Source organism: Mobula birostris, chromosome 7, assembly GCF_030028105.1.
Source record: "Mobula birostris isolate sMobBir1 chromosome 7, sMobBir1.hap1, whole genome shotgun sequence".
NCBI lineage: Eukaryota > Metazoa > Chordata > Chondrichthyes > Myliobatiformes > Myliobatidae > Mobula > Mobula birostris.
This window is the reverse complement of record NC_092376.1, coordinates 171,935,770-171,957,432: the sequence shown is the minus strand read 5'-3', so window position 1 is coordinate 171,957,432 and position 21,663 is coordinate 171,935,770. Positions and strand designations below refer to the sequence as shown.

Below are 21,663 nucleotides of genomic sequence, written 5' to 3'. Positions count from 1 at the left end.
GATTGAGGTGACGGAGGCTGAGGGGAGATCTGATTGAGGAGTGATGAAGGCTGAGGGGAACTATGATTGAGGAGGGATGGAGGCTGAGGGAAGATCTGATTGAGGAGGGACGGTGGCTGAGGGGAGATCTGATTGAGGAGGGATGGAGGCTGAGGAGAGATTTGAAAGAGGATTGATGTAGGCTGAGAGGAGGTCTCATCAAGGAGTATGGAGGCTTCGGGGAGTTCAGATTAAGGAGCAGCAATGGCTGAGGGGAGATTTGATTGAGATTTTTGTCAGAGTCAAGGTAAAAATTAGTATCGAAGTACAAACATACCACCACAAACAACCCTGAGGTTCTTTTTCTGTGGGCCAAACTTTGCAAGCCTATAGAACAGTAACTGTAAACATCAGGAACTGTAAACTGTAAATAAACTGTGTAAACGCAGATATAAGTAAATAGATATGAAATAACAAAGTAACAGAGTCCTTAAATGAGTGTAGCTTATCCCCTCTTGTTGAAGAGCCTGATGGTTGTGGGGTAGTAACTGTTCTTGAACCCGGTGGTGTGAGTCCTGAGGCTTAGAGGCTTAGAGTGTAGAGACCTTCCACCTGACGGCAGCAGTGAGAAAAGAACATGGCCTGGGTGGTGAGGATCTTTGATGATGGATGCTGCTTTCCTATGGCAACGTTTCATGTGGATGTGCTCAATGGATGGGAGGGTTTTATGCATGACGTATTGGGCCGAATCCATTACCTTTTGAGGGATTTTTTGCTCAAACAGATTGGTGTTTCCATACCAGGCGGTAAAGCAGCCAGTCAGCACACTTTCCACCACACATCTATAGAAGTTTGTCAAGGTTTTCGATGACATGCCAATCCTTGGCAGACCCCTGGGAAGTAGATGTGCTGTCGTGCTTTCTTCACAATAATATTGATCTGATGGGTCCAGGACAGGTCCTCTGACATAGTGACACCCAGGAATTTAAAGTTACTGACTGTCTCCACCTCTGACTCTCTGTTGATTGCTGGCTCATTGTCCTCTGGTTTCCCTCTCCTGAAGTCTGCTATCAGTTCCTTGGACTTACTGACATTGAGTGAGGGGTTGTTGTTATTACACCACTCAGCCAAATCTTCAATCTCCCTCCTGTATGTTGATTCATCACTCCCTTTGATACAGCCCATAACAGTGGTGCCGTCAGAACACTTGTGGTGTTGGAGCTGTACTTACCCACACAGTATTAGGTGTAAAGCAAGTAGAGCAGGGGGCTAAGTACACATCCCTGTGGTTCTCCTGTGTTGGTAGAGGTTGTGGAGGAGATGTCTTTGCCAATCCAAGCTCACTGAGGTCTACAAGTGATGAAATCCAGGATCGGATTACACAAGGGGGTATTGAGGCCCAGGTCTTGGAGTTTACAGTTTGGTTTTGAGGTGTTAAATGCTGAGCTGTAATCAATAAAGATCATCCTGATGTATGCATCTTTGCTGTCCAGATGTTCCAGGGTTGTGTGGAGCTTATGAGGTTCTGGGAGATTATGCAAGAACTATGAAAGGCATAGATAGAGTAGACAGAGAGTTACTTTTTCCCAGGGTTGAAACATCTAATACCAGAGGACGTGCATTTAAGGTGAAAAGGGGTAATTTCAAAGGAGATGGTAAGTTTTTCACACAGACAGCAGTGGCTGCCTGGAATGTGCCGCCCGGGGTGCTGACAGAGGCAGGGACATCAGAGATTTTAGCAGATGTTTAGATTGGCACATGGATGTGAGGGAAATGGAAGGTTATGGATATGGTGTAGGCAGGAGAGATTAGTTAGCCATCTGATGACTAAATTAATTAGTTGGAAGGCCTGTTCCTCTGCTATACTATTCTACGTTCTGATGTCTGTGATTTCATGAGTGTGCTGGAGGCCGACAAAGACAGCCTGTCCTGGGGTTAGAGGACGGTGTATGTGTGTGGGTAGGGTGGGAGGAAAGGTGCCTGCTTCGCGGGCCTCCCACCAACACATTCTTGACGTGTTAGTTGTTAACACACAACATGCATTCCACTCCCGGTTTTGAAGTACACGTACATAAATCTGCGAACCAGAAAGTGTCACACATTCCAGCGCTAACATAGCCTGCCCAGCAGAACAACACCAAACATAATAAAACAAAACAGAACAAACAACAACACAACAGCTAAACAAACCCCCCATTGCCCCCTCCCAAACACTCAGTTCAGCCTCCGGCCTCCAGTGGACTCATGGATTTGTATTCATTTAATACCTCATCTAAACCCTTTGGCTGCACAAACACATTGCCACCTTGATCTCCAGATGAGACTACTTTTTCCTTGGTTACCCCCTTGCACTTGATGCTCTTGGATTCCCCTTAACCTGCTTCAGTAGTGCTCAGCTTTGCCCTTCTACTATCAAAGTTCAAAGTAAAAATTTATCAGAGTACATATATGTCACCACATACAACCCCGAGATTCTTTTTCTGTAGGCATACGTAGCAAATAGATAGAACAGTAACTGTAAACAGGGTCCTTTCTGAGCCAAGACTTCTGTGCTCCTGTCTTCAGTTCTCTATAGTGGCACGTACCTCCCTTTCTTTATCCAGCCTCAATGTACATGGGCAGGTGGCCAAGTGGTTAAGGCATTGGACTAGCGACCTGAAGGTCGTGAGTTCGAGCCCCAGCCGAGGCAGCGTGTTGTGTCCTTGAGCAAGGCACTTAATCGCACATTGCTCGGCGACGACAAGCTGTATGGGTCCTAATGCCCTTCCCTTGGACAACATTGGTGTCGTGGAGAGGGGAGACTTGCAGCATGGGCAACTGCTGGTCTTCCACACAACCTTGCCCAGGCCTGTGCCCTGGAGAGTGAAGACTTTCCAGGCACAGATCCATGGTCTTGCAAGACTAACGGATGCCATCTTGTTAATGTACAATACCATAAGAAACAGGAGTAGAAATAGGCCACGTCTACTCAACCATTCTGTCATGACTGGTTTACTATCCCTCTCAACCCCATTCTCCCTGTAACCTTTGATGCCCTGAGTAATCAAGAACCTATCAAACTCTGCTTTCAATATACCCAAAGACTTGGCCTCCACAATGAATTCCACAGTTTCACCACCTCTGGCTAAAGAAATTCCTCCTCAATCCTGTTCTTTATGGATGTCATTCTATTCTGAGGCTGGGCCCTGTTTTTGTAGAATACCCCAATATAGGAAACATCCTCTCCACATCCACACTATCTCACCCTTTCAATATTCAATAGTTTTCAATTAGATCCCTGCCTCATTCTTCTAAACTCCAGTGAGTACAGGCCCAGAGCCATCAAACTCTCCTCATATATTAACCCTTTTATTCCCTGAATTATTCTTCTAAACCTCCAGGGTTTCCCGGACTTGTCCCTATCGGAAGAGTAGCCCTGAGGTGCCAGTATTTCACTTTTAAATGACTCCAATTTGCCAGATGGAGAATATATTTTTCATTTGAACAGAGTACATGCAGAACATCTGGTCAGTGCACTCATCCCATGTCTGGATAATATGTGGGTGATATATACAGACAACATCCAACGCAGAACAGTACATATACACAACACAAGTAGATGGAACGTAGAATGTCGAACAGTGGAGCACAGTGAAGGTGCTTTAGCCCGCAATCTTATACTGACCTATATCAACCTAACCCTTCGCTCCAACACAGCCAATAACCCTCCAGTTTTCTTTTATCCATGTGTCTAGAGTTTTTACAAAATATCTCCAGTGTATCTGCCCCCACCATACCATCTGGTGTGGGGAAGGGTGGGGGGGGGTGGTTCTACTGCACAGGATTGAAGTAAGCTGCAGAGAGTTGTAAAATTAGTCAGCTCCATCATGGGGACTAGCTTCCATAGTATCCAGGACATCTTCAAGGAGCGATGCCTCAAAAAGGCAGCGTCCATCCTTAAGTGCCCCCAATACCCAGGACATGCCCTGTTCACATTTCTCCCATCAGGGAGGAGGTACAGAAGCCTGAAGACACACACTCAACAATTCAGGTACCCATATTAAACTTGTTCCAGGTACCCACCACTCTGTGTAAAAAAAACAACTTGTCCCACACATTTCTTTTAAATTTTCCTCTCTCACCTTTAACCTCTGCCCTCTGTGCGTCATGCTTCCCTGCTAGGAAAAATATTCTTATCTACATATCATTGCTTGTCATAATGTTATAGACCTGTTAAATCTCCCCTTGTACTCCTGGCACACTAGGGAAAACAGCCCCAGCCTGTTCAATCTTTCCTCATAACTGAAATCATGGCTGAAAGAAGATTATAGCTGGGAGCCTAATGTCAAAGGATACATGTTGTATCAAAAGGATAAGCGGGAAGGCAGAGGGGGTGGCGTTGCTCTGTTGGCAAAAACTGAAATCAAATCATTAGAAAGAGGCAACATGGGGTAGGAAGGTATTGAATCATTGTGGATAGAGCTATGGAACTGCCAGGGTAAAACAACGCTGATGGGAGTTGATTACAGACCACCAAAAAGTAGTAAGGATGTGGTCTCCAAATTACTATGGGAGATAGAAAATGCATGCCAAAGAGGCAGTGTCACAATAGTCACAGGGGCTTTCAATAGACTGGGAAAATTAGGTCAGTGTTGCATCCCAAAATTTCTAACGTGCACACGAGATGGCTTTTTAGAGCAGGTCATGGTTGAACCTACCAGTGGATCAGCAGTTCTGGTTTGGGTGTTGTGCAATGAACCGGAATTGTTTAGGGAGCTTAAGGTAAAAGAACCCTCAGGAGCAAGTGATCATAATATGACCAAATTCACCCTGAAATTTGAGAAGAAGCTAAAGTCAGATGTATCAGTATTACAGTGGACTAAAGGGAACTACAGAGGTTGGGTGAGACCACAATTAGAGGTCTTGGGGTAAGGGTGAAAGGTGAAATATATACAGGGAATCTGAGAGAGAGTATCTTCACTCAGAGCATGATGAGAGTGTGGAACAAGCTGCCAGTGGATGTGATGGATGCGGGTTTGATTTCCACATTAAGAAATGTTTGGATAAGTGAGATTTATGTAGCCCCCTGTTAAGCCTCAGGCTCTCTCAGCTCACTTCTGTCTAGGGGGAGCAGCCTTCGGCCCCGCCAAACTGGGTAATCAAGTTTGTGTGGATGCTGTGTGATGTACCCCACACCGCCAAATAACAGACAGTACACCATATGCGATTAAATGATTACACTTTATAGATCTTACTGGGACTATGTAATTAATAGAGATAAAATATAAAAGGAAAATAAAAGGCGCCAAACTTATCAAGGTTCAACCACTCCATGCACAACGGTTGGAGCTCGATTAACGGACTCTTCTTTCCACCATTCGATCCCCTCCGACCTCCTTGACCTGCCGCCTGGGACCAACCACGGTAGTCGACCAGACGCTCCACACGTGTTCGTCTACATCTCCTTTCCTCCCCGAAGACCCTGGGCCTTGGACTCCTGCTCGTGGTCCATTCCGCCACCCAGCTTACAGCATCATGCCTCCTCTCCCTGTCCCCATCGCACCTTCTGCCCCAAAGCCCTGCAAAACAATAGCTTACAGACACACAAGAAAGAATAACATCTATCCCAATTGGTTCATTCTCTCTCTTATCAATAATATAACACAAACAAGTGGAGAGAGAGAGAGAGAACTCCTTACATCGCAGTTATTATTACAGAAAAGCCATTTTTAATTATAACATAACAAAGAAGCCATTTTGTTAGCCTTCACAGTAACATAAAAGAAGAAACCCCTTACACTTAGAATCAGGTTTAATATGAATGGCATATGTCATGAAATTTGTTGTTTTGCAGCAGCGGTACATTGGAATAAAATTATAAATTGCAAGAAATATATACTGTATATATATAAATTAAATCAGTACTGCAAAAACGGAGGAAAAATATTGAGGATGTGTTCATGGGTTCATTGTTCATACAGAAATCTGATGGCAGAGGGGAAGAAGCTGTTCCTGAAACACTGAGTGTGAGTCTTTTGGCTTCTGTACTTCCTCCCTTATGGTAGCAATGAGAAGGGGGCTTGTCCTGGGTGGTGAGGGTCCTTAATGACAAATGCTGCCTTTTTGAGGCATTGCCTTTTGAAGGTGTCCTCGATGCTGGGAGGCTAGAGCCCACGATGGAGCAGGCTGGTTTACAACCTTCTGCAGGTTTCAGCACTTGGATAAGAGAGCTATGGAGGGTTATGGTCTGGATGTGTGTCAATGGGAATAGACAGAATAACAATTTGGCACAAAGGGATCTGTTTCTGTGCTGTATTGCCCTTTGACTCTTTGAGCTGAGTTCAGGTGGAGGATGAGGTGAGGAATGAGTCTGCAATATCCAGCAGTCAAATCCTTCTTCCTTATATCCAGACTGGTCTGCGGCAGCAGACCACTCTCTTCACCCCTTTACCCACTCTGGGCCTGAGAGGGAGCCCTTGGCAAATGCCACTGTTACTGATGTCTCATTTATTTGACGCCCAAGCTCCTCTGTGCTTCCCCTCTGAGATATGCTCTGTTTCTCTTTCTCAGTCTGCTCACTGTTTGCCCGTGGAGTCTACGCCATCTTCGGCTTCTACGACAGGAAGACGGTAAACACACTCAGCTCGTTCTGTGGAGCTCTGCACCTCTCGTTCATCACCCCCAGCTTTCCTGTCGACACCTCCAACCAATTTGTGATCCAGATGAGACCAGACATCCAGAATGCTTTGCTCAGTCTCATTGAACACTACAAGTGGCAGAAGTTTGTGTACATTTACGATGCAGACCGAGGTATGATTAAACACCTGCTTCTCCTCTGGGAAGTGCTACAGAATGTAAAGCAGGAATTGGCCATCTCTACCCCAAGATCTGGGGTTGATATTGCAAAGGGAACTGGAAAAGGCACGTAATAAGGGTAATGTCACAATTGTAATGGGGGACTTCAATATGCAAGGGGATTGGGAAAATCAGATTGGTGTCGGATCGCAAGAGAGGGAATTTGTTGAATGCCTACGTGATGACTTTTTAGAGCAGCTTGTGCTCAAGCCCACTAAGGAAAAGGCTATCTTAGACTGGGTGATGTGTAGGCAGTGAGCATAATATGATTGAATTCATACTACAATTTGAGAGGGAGAAGCGCAAGTCACATGTATCAGTATCACAATGGAATAAAGGGAATTACAGAGGCATGAGAGAAGAGCTTGCCCAGGTGGATTGGAGGGGGATACTGGCAGGGATGACAGCAGAGCAGAGATGGCTGAAGTCTCTGGGAATAGTTCACAAGGCGCAGGATAGATATGTTCCACAGAGGAAGTTGTTCTCAAATGACAGGGTGAGGCAACTGTGGCTGACAAGGGAAGTTAAAGACTGAATAAAAGCCAAGGAAAGGGCATATAAGGTAGCAAAAGTGAGTAGGAAGTTGGATGATTAGGACGTTTTTAAAATCCAACAAAAGGCAACTAAAAAAGCCATAAGAAAGGAAAAGATGAGATATTTATAAAGCAGGATACTAAAAGATTTTTCATTAGAACATAAGAACATTATTCAGTTCTGTAAAGAATAAAACAAAGATGGGTTGATTTGAACCACTGGAAAATAATGCTGGTGAGGTAGTCAGGAGGAAATCTGCAGATGCTGGAATTTCAAGCAACACACATTAAAGTTGCTGGTGAATGCAGCAGGCCAGGCAGCATCTCTAGGAAGAGGTACAGTCGACGTTTCGGGCTGAGACCCTTCATCAGGACTAACTGAAAGAAGAGCTAGTAAGAGATTTGAAAGTGGCAGGGGGAGGGGGAGATCCAAAATGATAGGAGAAAACAGGAGCGGGAGGGATGGAGCCAAGAGCTGGACAGGTGATTGGCAAAAGGGATATGAGAGGATCATGGGACAGGAGACCCAGGGAGAAAGAAAGGGGGGGGGGAAGCCCAGAGGATGGACAAGGGGTATAGTCAGAGGGCCAGAGGGAGAAAAGAGAAAAAGGAGAGAAATTCCTTCTCAAACTTCTCAAACTTCATTGACTTCTCAAACTTCCGCTAATGCCCCACCTACCCCTCGTACCCCATCCGTTATTTATTTATATACACACATTCTTTTTCTCTCTCTCCTTTTTCTCTTTTTCTCCCTCTGTCCCTCTGACTATACCCCTTGCCCATCCTCTGGGTTTTCTTCCCCCCTCCCCCTTTTCTTTCTCCCTAGGCCTCCTGTCCCATGATCCTCTCATATCCCTTTTGCCAATCAACTGTCTAGCTCTTGGCTCCATCCCTCCCCCTCCTGTCGTCTCCTATCATTTTGGATTTCCCCCTCCCCCTCCCACTTCCAAATTTCTCACTAGCTCTTCTTTCAGTTAGTCCTGACGAAGGGTCTCGGCCTGAAACGTCGACTGTACCTCTTCCTAGAGATGCTGCCTGGCCTGCTGCGTTCACCAGCAACTTTTATGCGTGTTGCTGGTGAGGTAGAAATGAGGCACAAAGAAATGACAGATGAGCTTAATAAGTATTTTGCTTTAGTCTTTGCTGTGGAAGACACTAGCTGTATGGCAGAGGTCCGTGAGTGTCAGGGAGCAGGAGTGAGTGGCATTGCTTTTACAAAGCAAAAAATACTAGGCAAACTGAAAGGTCTTGAGCTGGATAAGTCTCCTGGATCAGATGGACTATATCCCAAAGTCCTGAGAGAGGTTGCTGAAAAGATGCATAGACCATGATCTTTTAAGAATCACTTGATTCTGGCATGGTCCCGGAGGAAAATGTCATTCCACTCTTCAAGAAGGGAGGAAGACAAACAACAGGAAATTATAGGTCAGTTAGCATAACCTCAGTGGTTGGGAAAGTGTTGGAATCCGTTATTAAAATGCAGTTACAGGGCACTTGCAGACTAATGATAAAATGTCAAAGTCAGCATGGTTTCTCTGCAGGGAAATTTTGCTTTACAAATCTGTTAGAATTCTTTGAGGAAGTAACAAGCAGGCTGGACAAAGAAGAGTCAGTGATGTTATTTATTTAGATTTTCAGAAAGCATTTGATAAAGTGTCTCACATGAGGTGCTTAACAAGATAAAATCCTGTGGTGTTACAGGAGAGATATTGGCATGGACAGAGGAATGGCTGACAGGCAGGAGGCAGTGAGTGGGAATAAAGAGGGTCTTTTCTGGTTGTCTGAAGGTGACTAGCGGTGTTCCGCAGGGGTCAGTATTGGGACCACTACTTTTCACATTGTTTGCCAGTGGAATTGATGGCTTTGTGGCAAAGTTTGCAGATGATATGAAGATAGGTGGAGGGGTAGGTAGTGCTGAGGAAGGAATGCGACTTGGACAAATTGGAAGAATGGGCAAAAAAGTGGCAGATGGACTACGGTGTTAGGAAATGTATGATAATGCATTTTGGTAGAAGGAACAATAGTGTGGTCTATTATCTAAATGGGGAGAAAATTCAAACATCAGAGGTGCAAAAGGTCTTAAGAGTCCTCGTGTAGGGCTCCCAGAAGGTTAATTTCCAAGTTGAGTCTGTAGTAAAGAAGACAAATGCAATGTTGCCATTCATTTCAAGGGGAATAGAATATAAAAGCAAGGAAATAATGCCAACCCTTTATAGGACACTACTCAGGCCTCACATGGAGTATGTCAACAGTTTTGGGCCCCATACCTCCGATGGATGTATTGTCATCGAAGAGAGTCCAGAGGAGATTCATGAGAATGATTACAGGAATGAAAGGGTTAACATATGATGAGTGTTTGGCAGCTTTGGGCCTGTACTGACTGGAATTTAGAAGAATGTGTGGGGATCTTGTTGAAATCTACCGAATGTTGAAGGGATGTTCCCTCTGGTGGGGGTATCCAGAAATAGAGGGCGCAGCCTCAAAATTGAGGGGTGACCTTTTAGCACAGAGGTGAGGAGGAATTTTTTTTTAACCAACGAGTGGTGAATCTGTGAAATACTCTGCCACAGACAGCCCTGGATGCCAGGTACGTGGGTACATTTAAAGCGAAAGTTGATAGATTCCTGATTGGTCAGGGCATCAAAGGATACGGTGAGAGAACAGGTGTATGGGGTTGAATGGGATTGATGGGCTGAATGGCCTAATGGTATTAAGACGTAGGAGCAGAATTAGGCCATTCATCCCATTGAGTCTGCTCCACAATCCCATCATGCCTGATTTATTGTCTCTCTCAACCCCGTTCTTTTGTCCTTCTCCCCATAACCTTTGACCGACTGACTAATCAAGAACTGATCAACCCCTGTTTTAAATATTCCCATTGACTTGGCCTTCACAGCAATCTGTGGCCAGGAATTTCACAGATTCATTACCCTCTACACAGAGCTTGGGATTGAACCCGGGTCTCTGAGGCTGGTAGGGAGCAGCACTTCCCACTTCACCTCTGTGCCAGCCTTGGGGACAACAAGGTCTCTTCAAACATCCTCCCCCTACCAACAGTGTCTCATCTTATCCTCCCTCTGCCACATTGTGGCCCATTCCCTCGGCTCCTCCACACCCTCCTGAAGCCTCTCCCAATTTTTGGCTTCTCGTACTCCAGTGGGAAGAGGAAGAGGGGGCTGGGGGAGTGGTGATTGGATGCTGCTGGTGCTGGGTCCAACAGCCTATTGCTATTGGCACTGGGCCACTCACTCCTGTGCAAGTCTGGGTAGGGGAGGAATGGGTATGGTTACTCCTGGTGCCAGGTCCAGCCTCTTGTAGCCTCTTGCACAGGTCTGGGTAATGGGGGGAGTGGGTTTGGATCCCCTGCCACTGACATAGGCATTGACATTGGGCCAATCCCCTAGTGCCAGGTTTGAGACCCTTGGTGTTGGCACTCTGCCAATTGCCCATGCACAGATCTGGATAGTAGTAGAAGGGGGTTTGGATTCCCTGGGCTCTGGGGGCCGAGACCCCCAGTGTTGGCACTCTGCCACTTGCTTGTGTGCAGGTCTGGATGGAAAAGGAAGGGGATTTGGATCCCCTGGGCTCTGGGGTCGGAGACCCTCAGTGTCGGTGCTCTGCCACTTGCCCATGCGCAGATCTGGATGGTAGTGGAAGGGGGTTTGGATCCCCTGGGCTCTGGGGTCCGAGACCCCCTGTGTTTATGCTCTACCACTGGCTCCTACACAGGTCTGTCAGTGTTACAGAAAGTGCTGGACACGGCAGCAGAGAGAAACTGGCAGGTTACGGCTGTCAGCATGGAGACCACCACAGAGGAGGGTTTCCGAATGCTCTTCAGGGACCTGGACAAGGGAAAGGATCGACACGTGGTCATCGACTGCGAGGCCGAAAGGCTCAGCGCCGTGATGAACAAGGTAACAGTGGCAGGGGCAGGTGGTGGGTGGGTGTGACCACACTGTCCGCACGTTGATCATGTACCAAGGTACAGTGTGGACAGACAGGGTATGACGTGGGCAAGCAGAAGGTATGTACGGGCAACCAATAGGCACGGTGCGGGCAGACAGAGGGCATGGCGCGGACAGACAGAGGGCATGGTGTGGGCAGACAGAGGGCATGGTGTGGGCAGGCACAGGGTACAGTGTGGACAGACAGAGGGCATGGTGTGGGCAGACAGAGGGCATGGTGTGGGCAAGCACAGGGTACAGTGTGGACAGACAGAGGGCATGGTGCGGACAGACAGAGGGCATGGTGTGGGCAGACAGAGGGCATGGTGGGCAGGCACAGGGTGCAGTGTGGACAGACAGAGGGCATGGTGTGGGCAGGCACAGGGTGCAGTGTGGACAGACACAGAGTACAATGCGGGCAGCTAATGAGCCTGGTATGGGCACACTGTCCGCACACTGAGTACATAGCACCCAGACACCAGGTAGATGATGGTTATACTCTTGGTACATAAGAACACATAAGAACTGGGAGCAAAGGTTGGTCATTTGGCCCGTTGTGCCTGCACCACCATTCAATAAGAAGTAAGGACTAGGAGCAAGAGTCGGCCATCTAGCCCATTGAGCCTGCTCCACCACTCAATAAGGACTTATGGACCGGGAGTCAGCTACAGTATCTGGCCATCTGACCAAAAGACACAGGAGCTGAATTAGGCCATTCACTCATGGCTGAATTTTTTTTCATTCAATCATGGCTGATCATTTCTCCCCTCCTGAGCCCTGCTCCCCAGCCTTCTCCCCATAACCTTCTATGTTGTGGCCAATCATGAACCTATCAGGCTCTGCGTTAAATATACCCAACAACCTGGCCGCCACAGCTGCCCGTGGTAACAAATTCCACAAATTCACCACCTTCTGACTAAACACATGTCTCCGCATCTCTGTTTTAAGTCGATTCCTCTCTATCCTGAGGCTATGCCCTCTTGTCCTAGACACCCCCACCATGGGAAACATCCTTTCCACATCTACTCTGTCTCAGTCTATAAACATCCAAAAGGTTTCGATGAGATCCCCCGTCATCCTTCTCAATTACAGCGTGTACAAACCCAGAACCATCAGACGTTCCTCATATGATAACCCTTTCATTCCCAGAATTATCCTTGTGAACCTCCTCTGGACCCTCTCCAATATCAGCACATTTTTTCTAAGATGAGGAGCCCAAAACTGTTCACAATACTCAAGGTGAGGCTTCACCAGTGCCTTATAAAGCCTCAGCATCACATCCCTGTTCTTGTATTCTCGACCTCTTGAAATGAATGCTAATATTGCATTTGCCTTCTCACCACCGAATCAACCTGCAAGTTAACCTTTAGGGCGTTCTGCACAAGGACTCCCAATTCATTTTGCATCTCAGATTTTTGGATTTTCTCCCTGTTTAGAAAACAGTCTGCACACTTAATTCTTCTACCATAGTGCATGACCATGAACTAAATTCTCATTTAGTTTATCTGCCATCTCCTTGTCCCTCATTATTATTTCTCCGGCCTCATTTTCTAGTGGTCCTATAGCCACTCTCATTTCTCTTTTATTTTTTACATACTTGAAAAAGCTTTTACTATCCATCTTGATATTGCTTGCTAGCTTGCTTTCGTATTCCATCTTTTCCCTCCTAATGATTCTTTTATTTGCTTTCTGTAGGTTTTTAAAAGCTTCCCAATCCTCTATCTTCCTGCTATTTTTTGCTTTGTTGTATGCTCTGTCTTTTGCTTTTACATTAGCTTTGACTATTTTGCCATTTGAGTATTTCTTCATTTTTGGAATACATCTATCCTGCATCTTCCTCATTTTTCCCAGAAACGCACACCATTGCTGCTCTGTTGACATCCCTGCCAACAGCTCCTTCCAATATACTTTGGCCAACTGCTCTCTCATACCACTGTAATTTCCTTTACTCCACTGAAATACTGCTATATCAGACTTTACTTTCTCCCTATCAAATTTCAAGTTGAACTCAATTATATTGTGATCACTGGTTCCTAAGGCAGTGTCCCTTCTGTACTTTAATTTACTCCTCTCTGCGCTGCTTCCACCACTGATTGGGCTGTCCATTGTGCCTGCTCCACCATTCAGTAAGAACATGACTGATCTGTCCATGGACTCAGCTCCATCTCTCAGCCTTTTCCCTGTTCCCCTTACTTCCCCTACAATGCAAATGTTTTAAATACATCCACTGATCACTTTATTCATTACCTCCTGTATCTAATGAAGTGGCTGCTGAGTTTGTTGTCTCCTGTGGCTCTAGCCCATCTACTTCAAGGTTCGATGTGTTGTGCGTTCAGAGATGCTCTTTGGCACACCATGGTTGTAACGTGTGGTTATTTGAGTTACTGTTGCCTTCCTGTCAACTTCAACCAGTCTGGTCATTCTCCTCTGACCTCTGTCAGTAACAAGGCATTATCCCCACACTCACTGCTCGCCTGATTGCTTTTTGCACCATACTCAATAAATGCTCAAGACTGTTATACATGAAAATCCCAGGAGGTCAGCACTTTCTGAGGTTTTCAAAGCACCTCATCTGGCATCGACAGTCATTCCACAGTCAAAGTCACTTAGATCACATTTCTTTCCCGTTCTGATGTTGGTCTGAACAAATGATCTTCTTGACCATGTCAGCATGCTTTTGTACATTGACTTGCTGCCACATGATTGGCTGATCATATCTTTGCATTATTGGGCAGGTGTATCTCATAACATGCCCACTGAGTGTACTTTTAATGAGGTAGCCTGTGGCAGAGAGTTCCACAGATTCATTACTCACTGGGGAAAAAAACTTTCTCCTCATCTCCATCCTAAATCTACTCCCTTTAATCTTGATGCTATGCCCCCTAGTTCTAGTACACACTGGAAAGAGAGTGGGCAGACACTGGTATGTGAGTGGTACACACTGGATGTAAATGGGTGCACACTGGCAGTCAGGTGGTACACACTGGGTGTAAATGGGTTCACACTGGCAGTCAAGTGGTACACACTGGATGTAAATGGGTGCACACAGGCAGTCAAGTGATACACACTTGGTATGTGAGTGGTACACACTGGGTAAGTGAGTGGTACGCACTGGGTATATGAGTGGTACACACTGGGTAAGTGAGTGTCACACACTGGATATATGAGTGGTACACACTGGGTATATGAGCGGTACACACTGGGTATATGAGTACACAGGGTGAGTGAGTGGTACACACTGGGTAAGTGAGTGCCACACACTGGGTATGTGAGTGTCACACTCTGGGTATATGAGTAGTATACACTGGGTATGTGAGTGGTGTCCGCACTGGATACACGAGTGGTACACACTGGGCATGAGGGTTGTAAACACTGGCATTCGAGTGGTACATACTGACAGTTGAGTGGCACACATGGGGTATACGAGTAGCACACACAGGGTATACAAACACTGACAGTCAAGTGGTCCTCCTTGGCAGCTGAGTAGCGCACGCTGGGTATATGAGCAGCACATGCTGGCAGTCAAGCAGTACACATCAGGGATATAAGCAATACAGACTGGGTTACAAACACTGATAGTTGAGTAGTACACATTAGCAGTTGAGCAGTACACACTGGCAATCAACTGCTGCACACTGGCAGTTGAGTGTCACACACTGTGTATATGAGCAGCACACTGTCAATCGACTAGTGCACACTGGCAGTTGAGTGTCACACACTGTGTATATGAGCAGCACACTGGCAATCGACTAGTGCACACTGGCAGTTGAGTGGCACTCACTGGGTATCTGAGCAGCACACACTGGGTATAAAAATACTGACAGTCGATCAGTACACACTGGCAACGGACTGGTGCACACTGGCAGTTGACTGGCACACAGTGGGTATACGAATTGCAGACACCGAGAGCAGACTGGGCATTCAGCACACGAGGAGCAGGTGGTGGGTACCAACTCTGCAGACTTGGTTTAGACACTAGGCACACAGCTCTGTGCTGATACTGGGAGGTGGGGTGAGGTTCTGGCTTGTGGGATGATCCCTATGTGGCAAGGCAGCCACTGCTCTCTCTGTTCAGTTGGAGCTGCTGAGCGGTGTGTGTGTGATCTCCCTGGGGCATCCCCCCCCCCCCCCACTCCTCCACAGTGATCTATGTTATCAGCTCCTGCCCTGTCCTGGACTAGGCCAGGCTCAATCAGCTTCATTCAATGGACCAAATGACCACACCTTGTGTCAACATCAGTTAGCAGGTGCATGGGGAGGGGAGTCTGGGGAAAGTGGGTTGATGTTGGTTGATGGCCCTGCTCCCAGGAACTTTTTCTTTTTCTCTCTCGCTCTCAATCTCTCTCTCATAGATCATCAACATAGGGAAACACATTCGGGGATATCAGTACATCTTCGCCACTCTGGTAGGTGAGATATTTCTCTTCACCCCAATCCACCACAATCCCCCACTCAGTAGGACCTCTCCTCCTCTCCCACCCACTCCTCAAGGGACCCTTCCACCTCTCCCACGTTAGGTGTGTGAGCGGCAGTGTGTGTGTGTGTGTGTGTGTGAGACAGAGACACGGGGTGTGAGCGAGATACTGGATGTATCTGTGAATGACAGTGTGTGCATGAGTGTGTAACACTGCGTGTGTGTGAGAGAGAGACACTGGGTGTTTAAGTGTGAATGGCACTGGGTATATGTGTCTGTGACACTGTGTGTGAGAGAGAGGATACACACACTGGGTGTGTGTGTGTGTGTGTGTGTGTGAGAGAGAGACACTGGGTATGTAGTGTGAATGGCACTGGCTATATGTGTCTGTGATACTGTGTGTACGTGAGATGCTGGGTGACACTGGGTAACACTGGTTGAAACTGGGTGATGCTGGCTGACAATTGGATATACTAAGTGACACTAGCTGTGTTGGTGATGATAGGTGTGAGCGTGGCCCTGGGTGACACTGGCTGACACTGGGCAACACTGGTTGACACTGAGATATGTGACACTGGGTGTGTGGGTGATTCTGGATGACACTGGTTGAGACTGGGTGACGCTGACTGATGCTGGCTGACTGGGTAATGATGGGTGTGAGGGTGACACTGGTTGAGACTGGGTGACGCTGACTGGGTAATGATGGGTGTGAGGGTGACACTGGTTGAGACTGGGTGAGGCTGACTGATGCTGGCTGACTGGGTAATGATGGGTGTGAGGGTGACACTGGTTGAGACTGGGTGACGCTGACTGGGTAATGATGGGTGTGAGGGTGACACTGGGTGACACTGGGTGACGCTGACTGGGTAATGATGGGTGTGAGGGTGACACTGGTTGAGACTGGGTGACGCTGACTGGGTAATGATGGGTGTGAGGGTGACATTGGTTGAGACTGGGTGACGCTGACTGGGTAATGATGGGTGTGAGGGTGACACTGGGTGAGACTGGGTGACGCTGACTGGGTAATGATGGGTGTGAGGGTGACACTGGGTGACACTGGTTGAGACTGGGTGACGCTGACTGGGTAATGATGGGTGTGAGGGTGACACTGGGTGACACTGGTTGAGACTGGGTGACGCTGACTGGGTAATGATGGGTGTGAGGGTGACACTGGGTGACACTGGGTGAGACTGGGTGACGCTGACTGGGTAATGATGGGTGTGAGGGTGACACTGGGTGACACTGGGTGACGCTGACTGATGCTGGCTGACTGGGTAATGATGGGTGTGAGGGTGAGACTGGGTGATGCTGACTGGGTAATGATGGGTGTGAGGGTGAGACTGGGTGACGCTGACTGGGTAATGATGGGTGAGGGTGACACTGGGTGAGACTGGGTGACACTGACTGGGTAATGATGGGAGTGAGGGTGACACTGGGTGACACTGGGTGACGCTGACTGGGTAGTGATGGGTGTGAGGGTGACACTGGGTGAGACTGGGTGACGCTGACTGGGTAATGATGGATGTGAGGGTGACACTGGGTGACATTGGGTATTGCAGGGGTTCCTGGACATGGACCTGGCAATGTTCCGGTATGCAGGGGCCAACGTCACGGGCTTCCACATGGTGTGGCCACACAGCGAGATGGTCGACAAGTTGCTGCAGCGCTGGAGGAGGCTGGACAACAAGGAGTATCAGGGTGTGGACCGGGAACGTCTCAAGGTGAGACACCCAAGTCACCAGCCACCCAGGCCTGCCCCCACCCCCTCCCCGCACAGCAAGAGGGTGCGGACGTTTCACTGATCTATCACCTTCAATTCCCACCTGTTCCTCTCCTAGCATTCCCTGTTCCCACTCCTACTCTCCCTGTTCCCATAAGACCAAAATACAATTGGCCCATCCAGACCTTTAAATATTTGATAGGTTTCAATGAGCAGCAGCGAGTACACGCCCAGAGCCTTCAAACACTCCTCATATGTTAGCTCTTTCACCTCCAGAATCTGTCTCGTGAACCTCGGCTGAACCCTCTCCAATGCCAGCACATACCTTCTTAGATAAAGGGCCCAAAACTACTCACAATACTCCAAGTACGGTCTGGCCAATGCCTTGTAAAGTCTCAGCATTCCCTCCTCCTACTCCATAAGATCATAGACATAGGAGCAGAATTAGGCCATTCAGTCTGCTCTACCATTCCATCAGGGCTGATTTATTATTCCACTCAACCCCAGCCTCCTGCCTGCTCCCTGTAACATTTGACACCCTGATTAATCAAGAACTTACCAACCTCCATTGTAAATGTACCCAATGACTAGGCCACTCTTCCCATTCACAACAGTAGAAGTGGGTGGAGGTGATGCCCTTCATTCCGACTCCTCTCTGAAAGACCTGGGCAAGTCTTCACCCTCAGCACCATGTGTTTTGTTCTCGTGTCCCTGATTCCCAGAATTCCTGATGCCCATGCCATTTGCCAACTGTGTGGAGCAGCTCCCTCACATCTGCACCTTCCCCACCTTGACAGTACACATCAGCCATGACCTTGGACGGAGTCCTGGTCTTGTCCGAAGCCTTCAAGTATCTTCGCAAGACTCGGATTGACATCGCGCGCAGAGGAAATGCCGGAGATTGCCTGGCGAACCCAGCTGTTCCCTGGGGCCAAGGGATCGACATCCAGCGAGCTTTGCAGCAGGTAGGACAATGAAAGAATGTACAAAATCCCATTCCGTAGCCCCAGAACTAGCTGCTCCAAAAACACAGTCTGGAGGTCCCCAGGTCCTGAGATCATGGGCAGTGATGGGTGAGGTTGAGCCTCTGGACCTGTCCCAGGCTGGAAGTTTGGGGCAGTCCTTTAGCCTGAGCCCGAGGTGGAGGGGGCTCCTGTCTTGCCCTTGCTGATGAGTCCAGACCCTCAAAGAGAAGGATCACTCAGCCCTCCAGCACAATCTGGTATCAGTTAAGTTGAGGAAGCTGGTCGACATCTTTGATAGTGGATGTCAGAAGAACTCACCACCCCAGCTGAAAAATGGGAAATCTACCTTCACCTGGAACGTAGCCCTCCATATCCCTTCCATCCATATAGCTTCTCTTAAGCATTGAAATCAAGCTTGTATCCACCAGTTCTGCTGGCAGCTCATTCCACACTCTCACCACCTTCTGAGTGAAGAAATTCCCCCTCAGGTTCCCTTTAAACATTTCACCTTTCACCCTTAACCCATGACTTCTTGTTCTAGTCTCACCCAACCACAGTGGAAAAAGCCTGCTTGCATTTACTCTATCATTATCCTTCATAACTTTGTATACTTCTATCAAATCTCCCCCTCATTCTACTACATTCCAGTCCTAACCTATTCAACCTTTCCCTATAATTCAGGATCTTAAATCCCAACAACATCCTTGTAAATTTTCTCTGTACTCTTTCAATCTTATTTACTTCTTTCCTGTAGGTAGATGACCAAAACTGTACACATTAATCCAAATTAGGTCTCAACAACATCTTGTACAACTTCAACATAACATTCCAACTCCTGTACTCAATACTTTGATTCATGAAGGCCGATGTGCCAAAAGCTCCCTCTATGACCCTATCTGCTTGTGACACCGCTTTCAAGGAATTATGGATCTGCTCCCAGTTCCCTCTGTTCGACTGCACTCCTCTGTATCCTATCACTCACTGTGTAAGATACCCCAGTTCGTCCTCCCAAAGTGCAACACCTCACACTTGTCTGCATTAAATTCCATCTGCCATCTTTCCAGCTGGTCTGGATCCTGCTGCAAACTTTGATGCCTTCCTCACTGTCCACTACACCTCCAATCTTGGTGTTATCCACAATTTGCTGATCCAATTTACCATATTGTCATCCAGATCATTGATATAGATGACAACAACAATGGAACCAGAACTGATCCCTGTGGCACTCCTCTAGTCACAGGCTTCCAGCCAAAGGGGCGAACATCTATGACAGAGTGAAACTCCCTCCACGCTGTCCCATCACACACTCCTGGGGTCAGACACAGAGTGAAACTCCCTCCACGCCGTCCCATCACACACTCCCAGGGTCAGACACAGAGTGAAGCTCCCTCCACGCCGTCCCATCACACACTCCTGGGGTCAGACACAGAGTGAAGCTCCCTCCACGCCGTCCCATCACACACTCCCAGGGTCAGACACAGAGTGAAGCACCCTCTACACTGTCCCATCACACACTCCCAGAATTAGACACAGAGTGAAACTCCCTCCACACCCTCCCATCACACACTCGCAGGTTCATACTGAGTGAAGCTCCCTCCACACTGTCCCATCACACACTCCTGGGGTCAGACGCAGAGTGAATCTCCCTCCACACTGTCCCATCACACACTCCCGGGGTCAGACACAGAGTGAAACTCCCTCCACACTGTCCCATCACACACTTCCGGGTTCAGACTGAGTGAACCTCCCTCCACACTGTCCCATCACACACTCCCCGGATCAGAAACAGAGTGAAACTCCCTCCACACTGTCCCATCACATACTCCCGGAGTCAGACACAGAGTGAAACTCCCTCCACACTGTCCCATCACACACTCCCGGGATCAGACACAGAGTGAAACTCCCTCCACACCGTCCCATCACACACTCCCGGGGTCAGACACAGAGTGAAGCTCCCTCCACACTGTCCCATCACACACTCCCGGAGTCAGACACAGAGTGAAACTCCTTCCACACTGTCCCATCACACACTCCCGGGATCAGACACAGAGTGAAACTCCCTCCACACCGTCCCATCACACACTCCCGGGGATAGACACAGAGTGAAGCTCCCTCCACACTGTCCCATCACACACTCCCGGGGTCAGACACAGAGTGAAGCTCCCTCCACACCATCCCATCACACACTCCCGGGGTCAGACGCAGAGTGCAGCTCCCTCCACACTGTCCCATCACACACTCCCGGGGTCAGACACAGAGTGAAACTCCCTCCACACCGTCCCATCACACACTCCCAGGGTCAGACGCAGAGTGCAGCTCCCTCCACACTGTCCCATCACACACTCCTGGGGTCAGACACAGAGTGAAGCTCCCACACCATTCCATCACACACTCCTGGTGACAAACACTGAGTGAAGCTCCTTCCAAACTGTCCCATCACATAATCCTGGGGTCAGACACAGAGTGAAGCTCCCTCTATACTGTCCCATCACACACTCCCAGGGTCAGACACAGAGTGAATCTCCCTCCACACCATCCCATGACACACTCCTGGGGACAGACACAGAGTGAAGCTACTTTGCGCTGTCACATCACAGACTCCTGGAGTCAGACACAAAGTGAAGCTTCCTCCAAGCCATCCCACAAGTCTCTCCTATGAAAACCACATGAACCACACCATCTGGCCCCTGCTTTCAGTGGAGGCATCAGGTTTGACCTGTCCCTTTGAGCTGAGACCAGTCTGTGTTCTGTGTCCTGGCAGGTTCGTAGTGAGGGTCTGACTGGAAACATCCAGTTTGATGAATTTGGCCATCGAACAAACTACACCGTCAGTGTGCTAGAGCTGAAGACTGATGGGATGAGGAAGGTAAACACTGTGAGGGTGATCGATCCGCTCTGCCAAAGTCGACAATCCCATAGCATACATCCTTCAGCCCCTTCCGACATCATGGACATCCCATAGCAGTACCTCACCCTTGACACCACACATTGAACCCCAGCCCACACACCCAATACCTCCTACCCCACAGACTCCCACACACCCAGCACCTTCTACCCGACAAACCCCCACACACCCAGCACCTCCTACCCCACAGACCTCCACACACCCAGCACCTCTTACCCCACAGACCCACACACACCCAGCACCTCCTACCCCACAGACCCCCACACACCCAGCACCTCCTACCCCACAGACCTCCACACACCCAGCACCTCCTACCCCACAGACCTCCACACACCCAATACCTCCTACCCCACAGACCCACACACACCC

General features: G+C 48.3%; 1 protein-coding gene across 3 annotated transcripts in view; it reads left to right on the top strand.

Annotated features, from left to right (window-relative positions):
* The window catches only part of LOC140200571 (glutamate receptor 1-like), a 205,162-nt gene that overhangs the window by 27,205 nt on the left and 156,294 nt on the right, over nt 1–21,663 (top strand). For all 3 annotated transcript variants that reach the window (XM_072264087.1, XM_072264086.1, XM_072264085.1), the window contains exons 3-8: nt 6,529–6,768; nt 11,076–11,260; nt 15,643–15,696; nt 17,264–17,425; nt 18,222–18,389; nt 21,151–21,255. In XM_072264087.1, the coding sequence (XP_072120188.1) occupies nt 6,529–6,768; nt 11,076–11,260; nt 15,643–15,696; nt 17,264–17,425; nt 18,222–18,389; nt 21,151–21,255 (914 nt within the window). The remainder of the gene's footprint in view (nt 1–6,528; nt 6,769–11,075; nt 11,261–15,642; nt 15,697–17,263; nt 17,426–18,221; nt 18,390–21,150; nt 21,256–21,663) is intronic.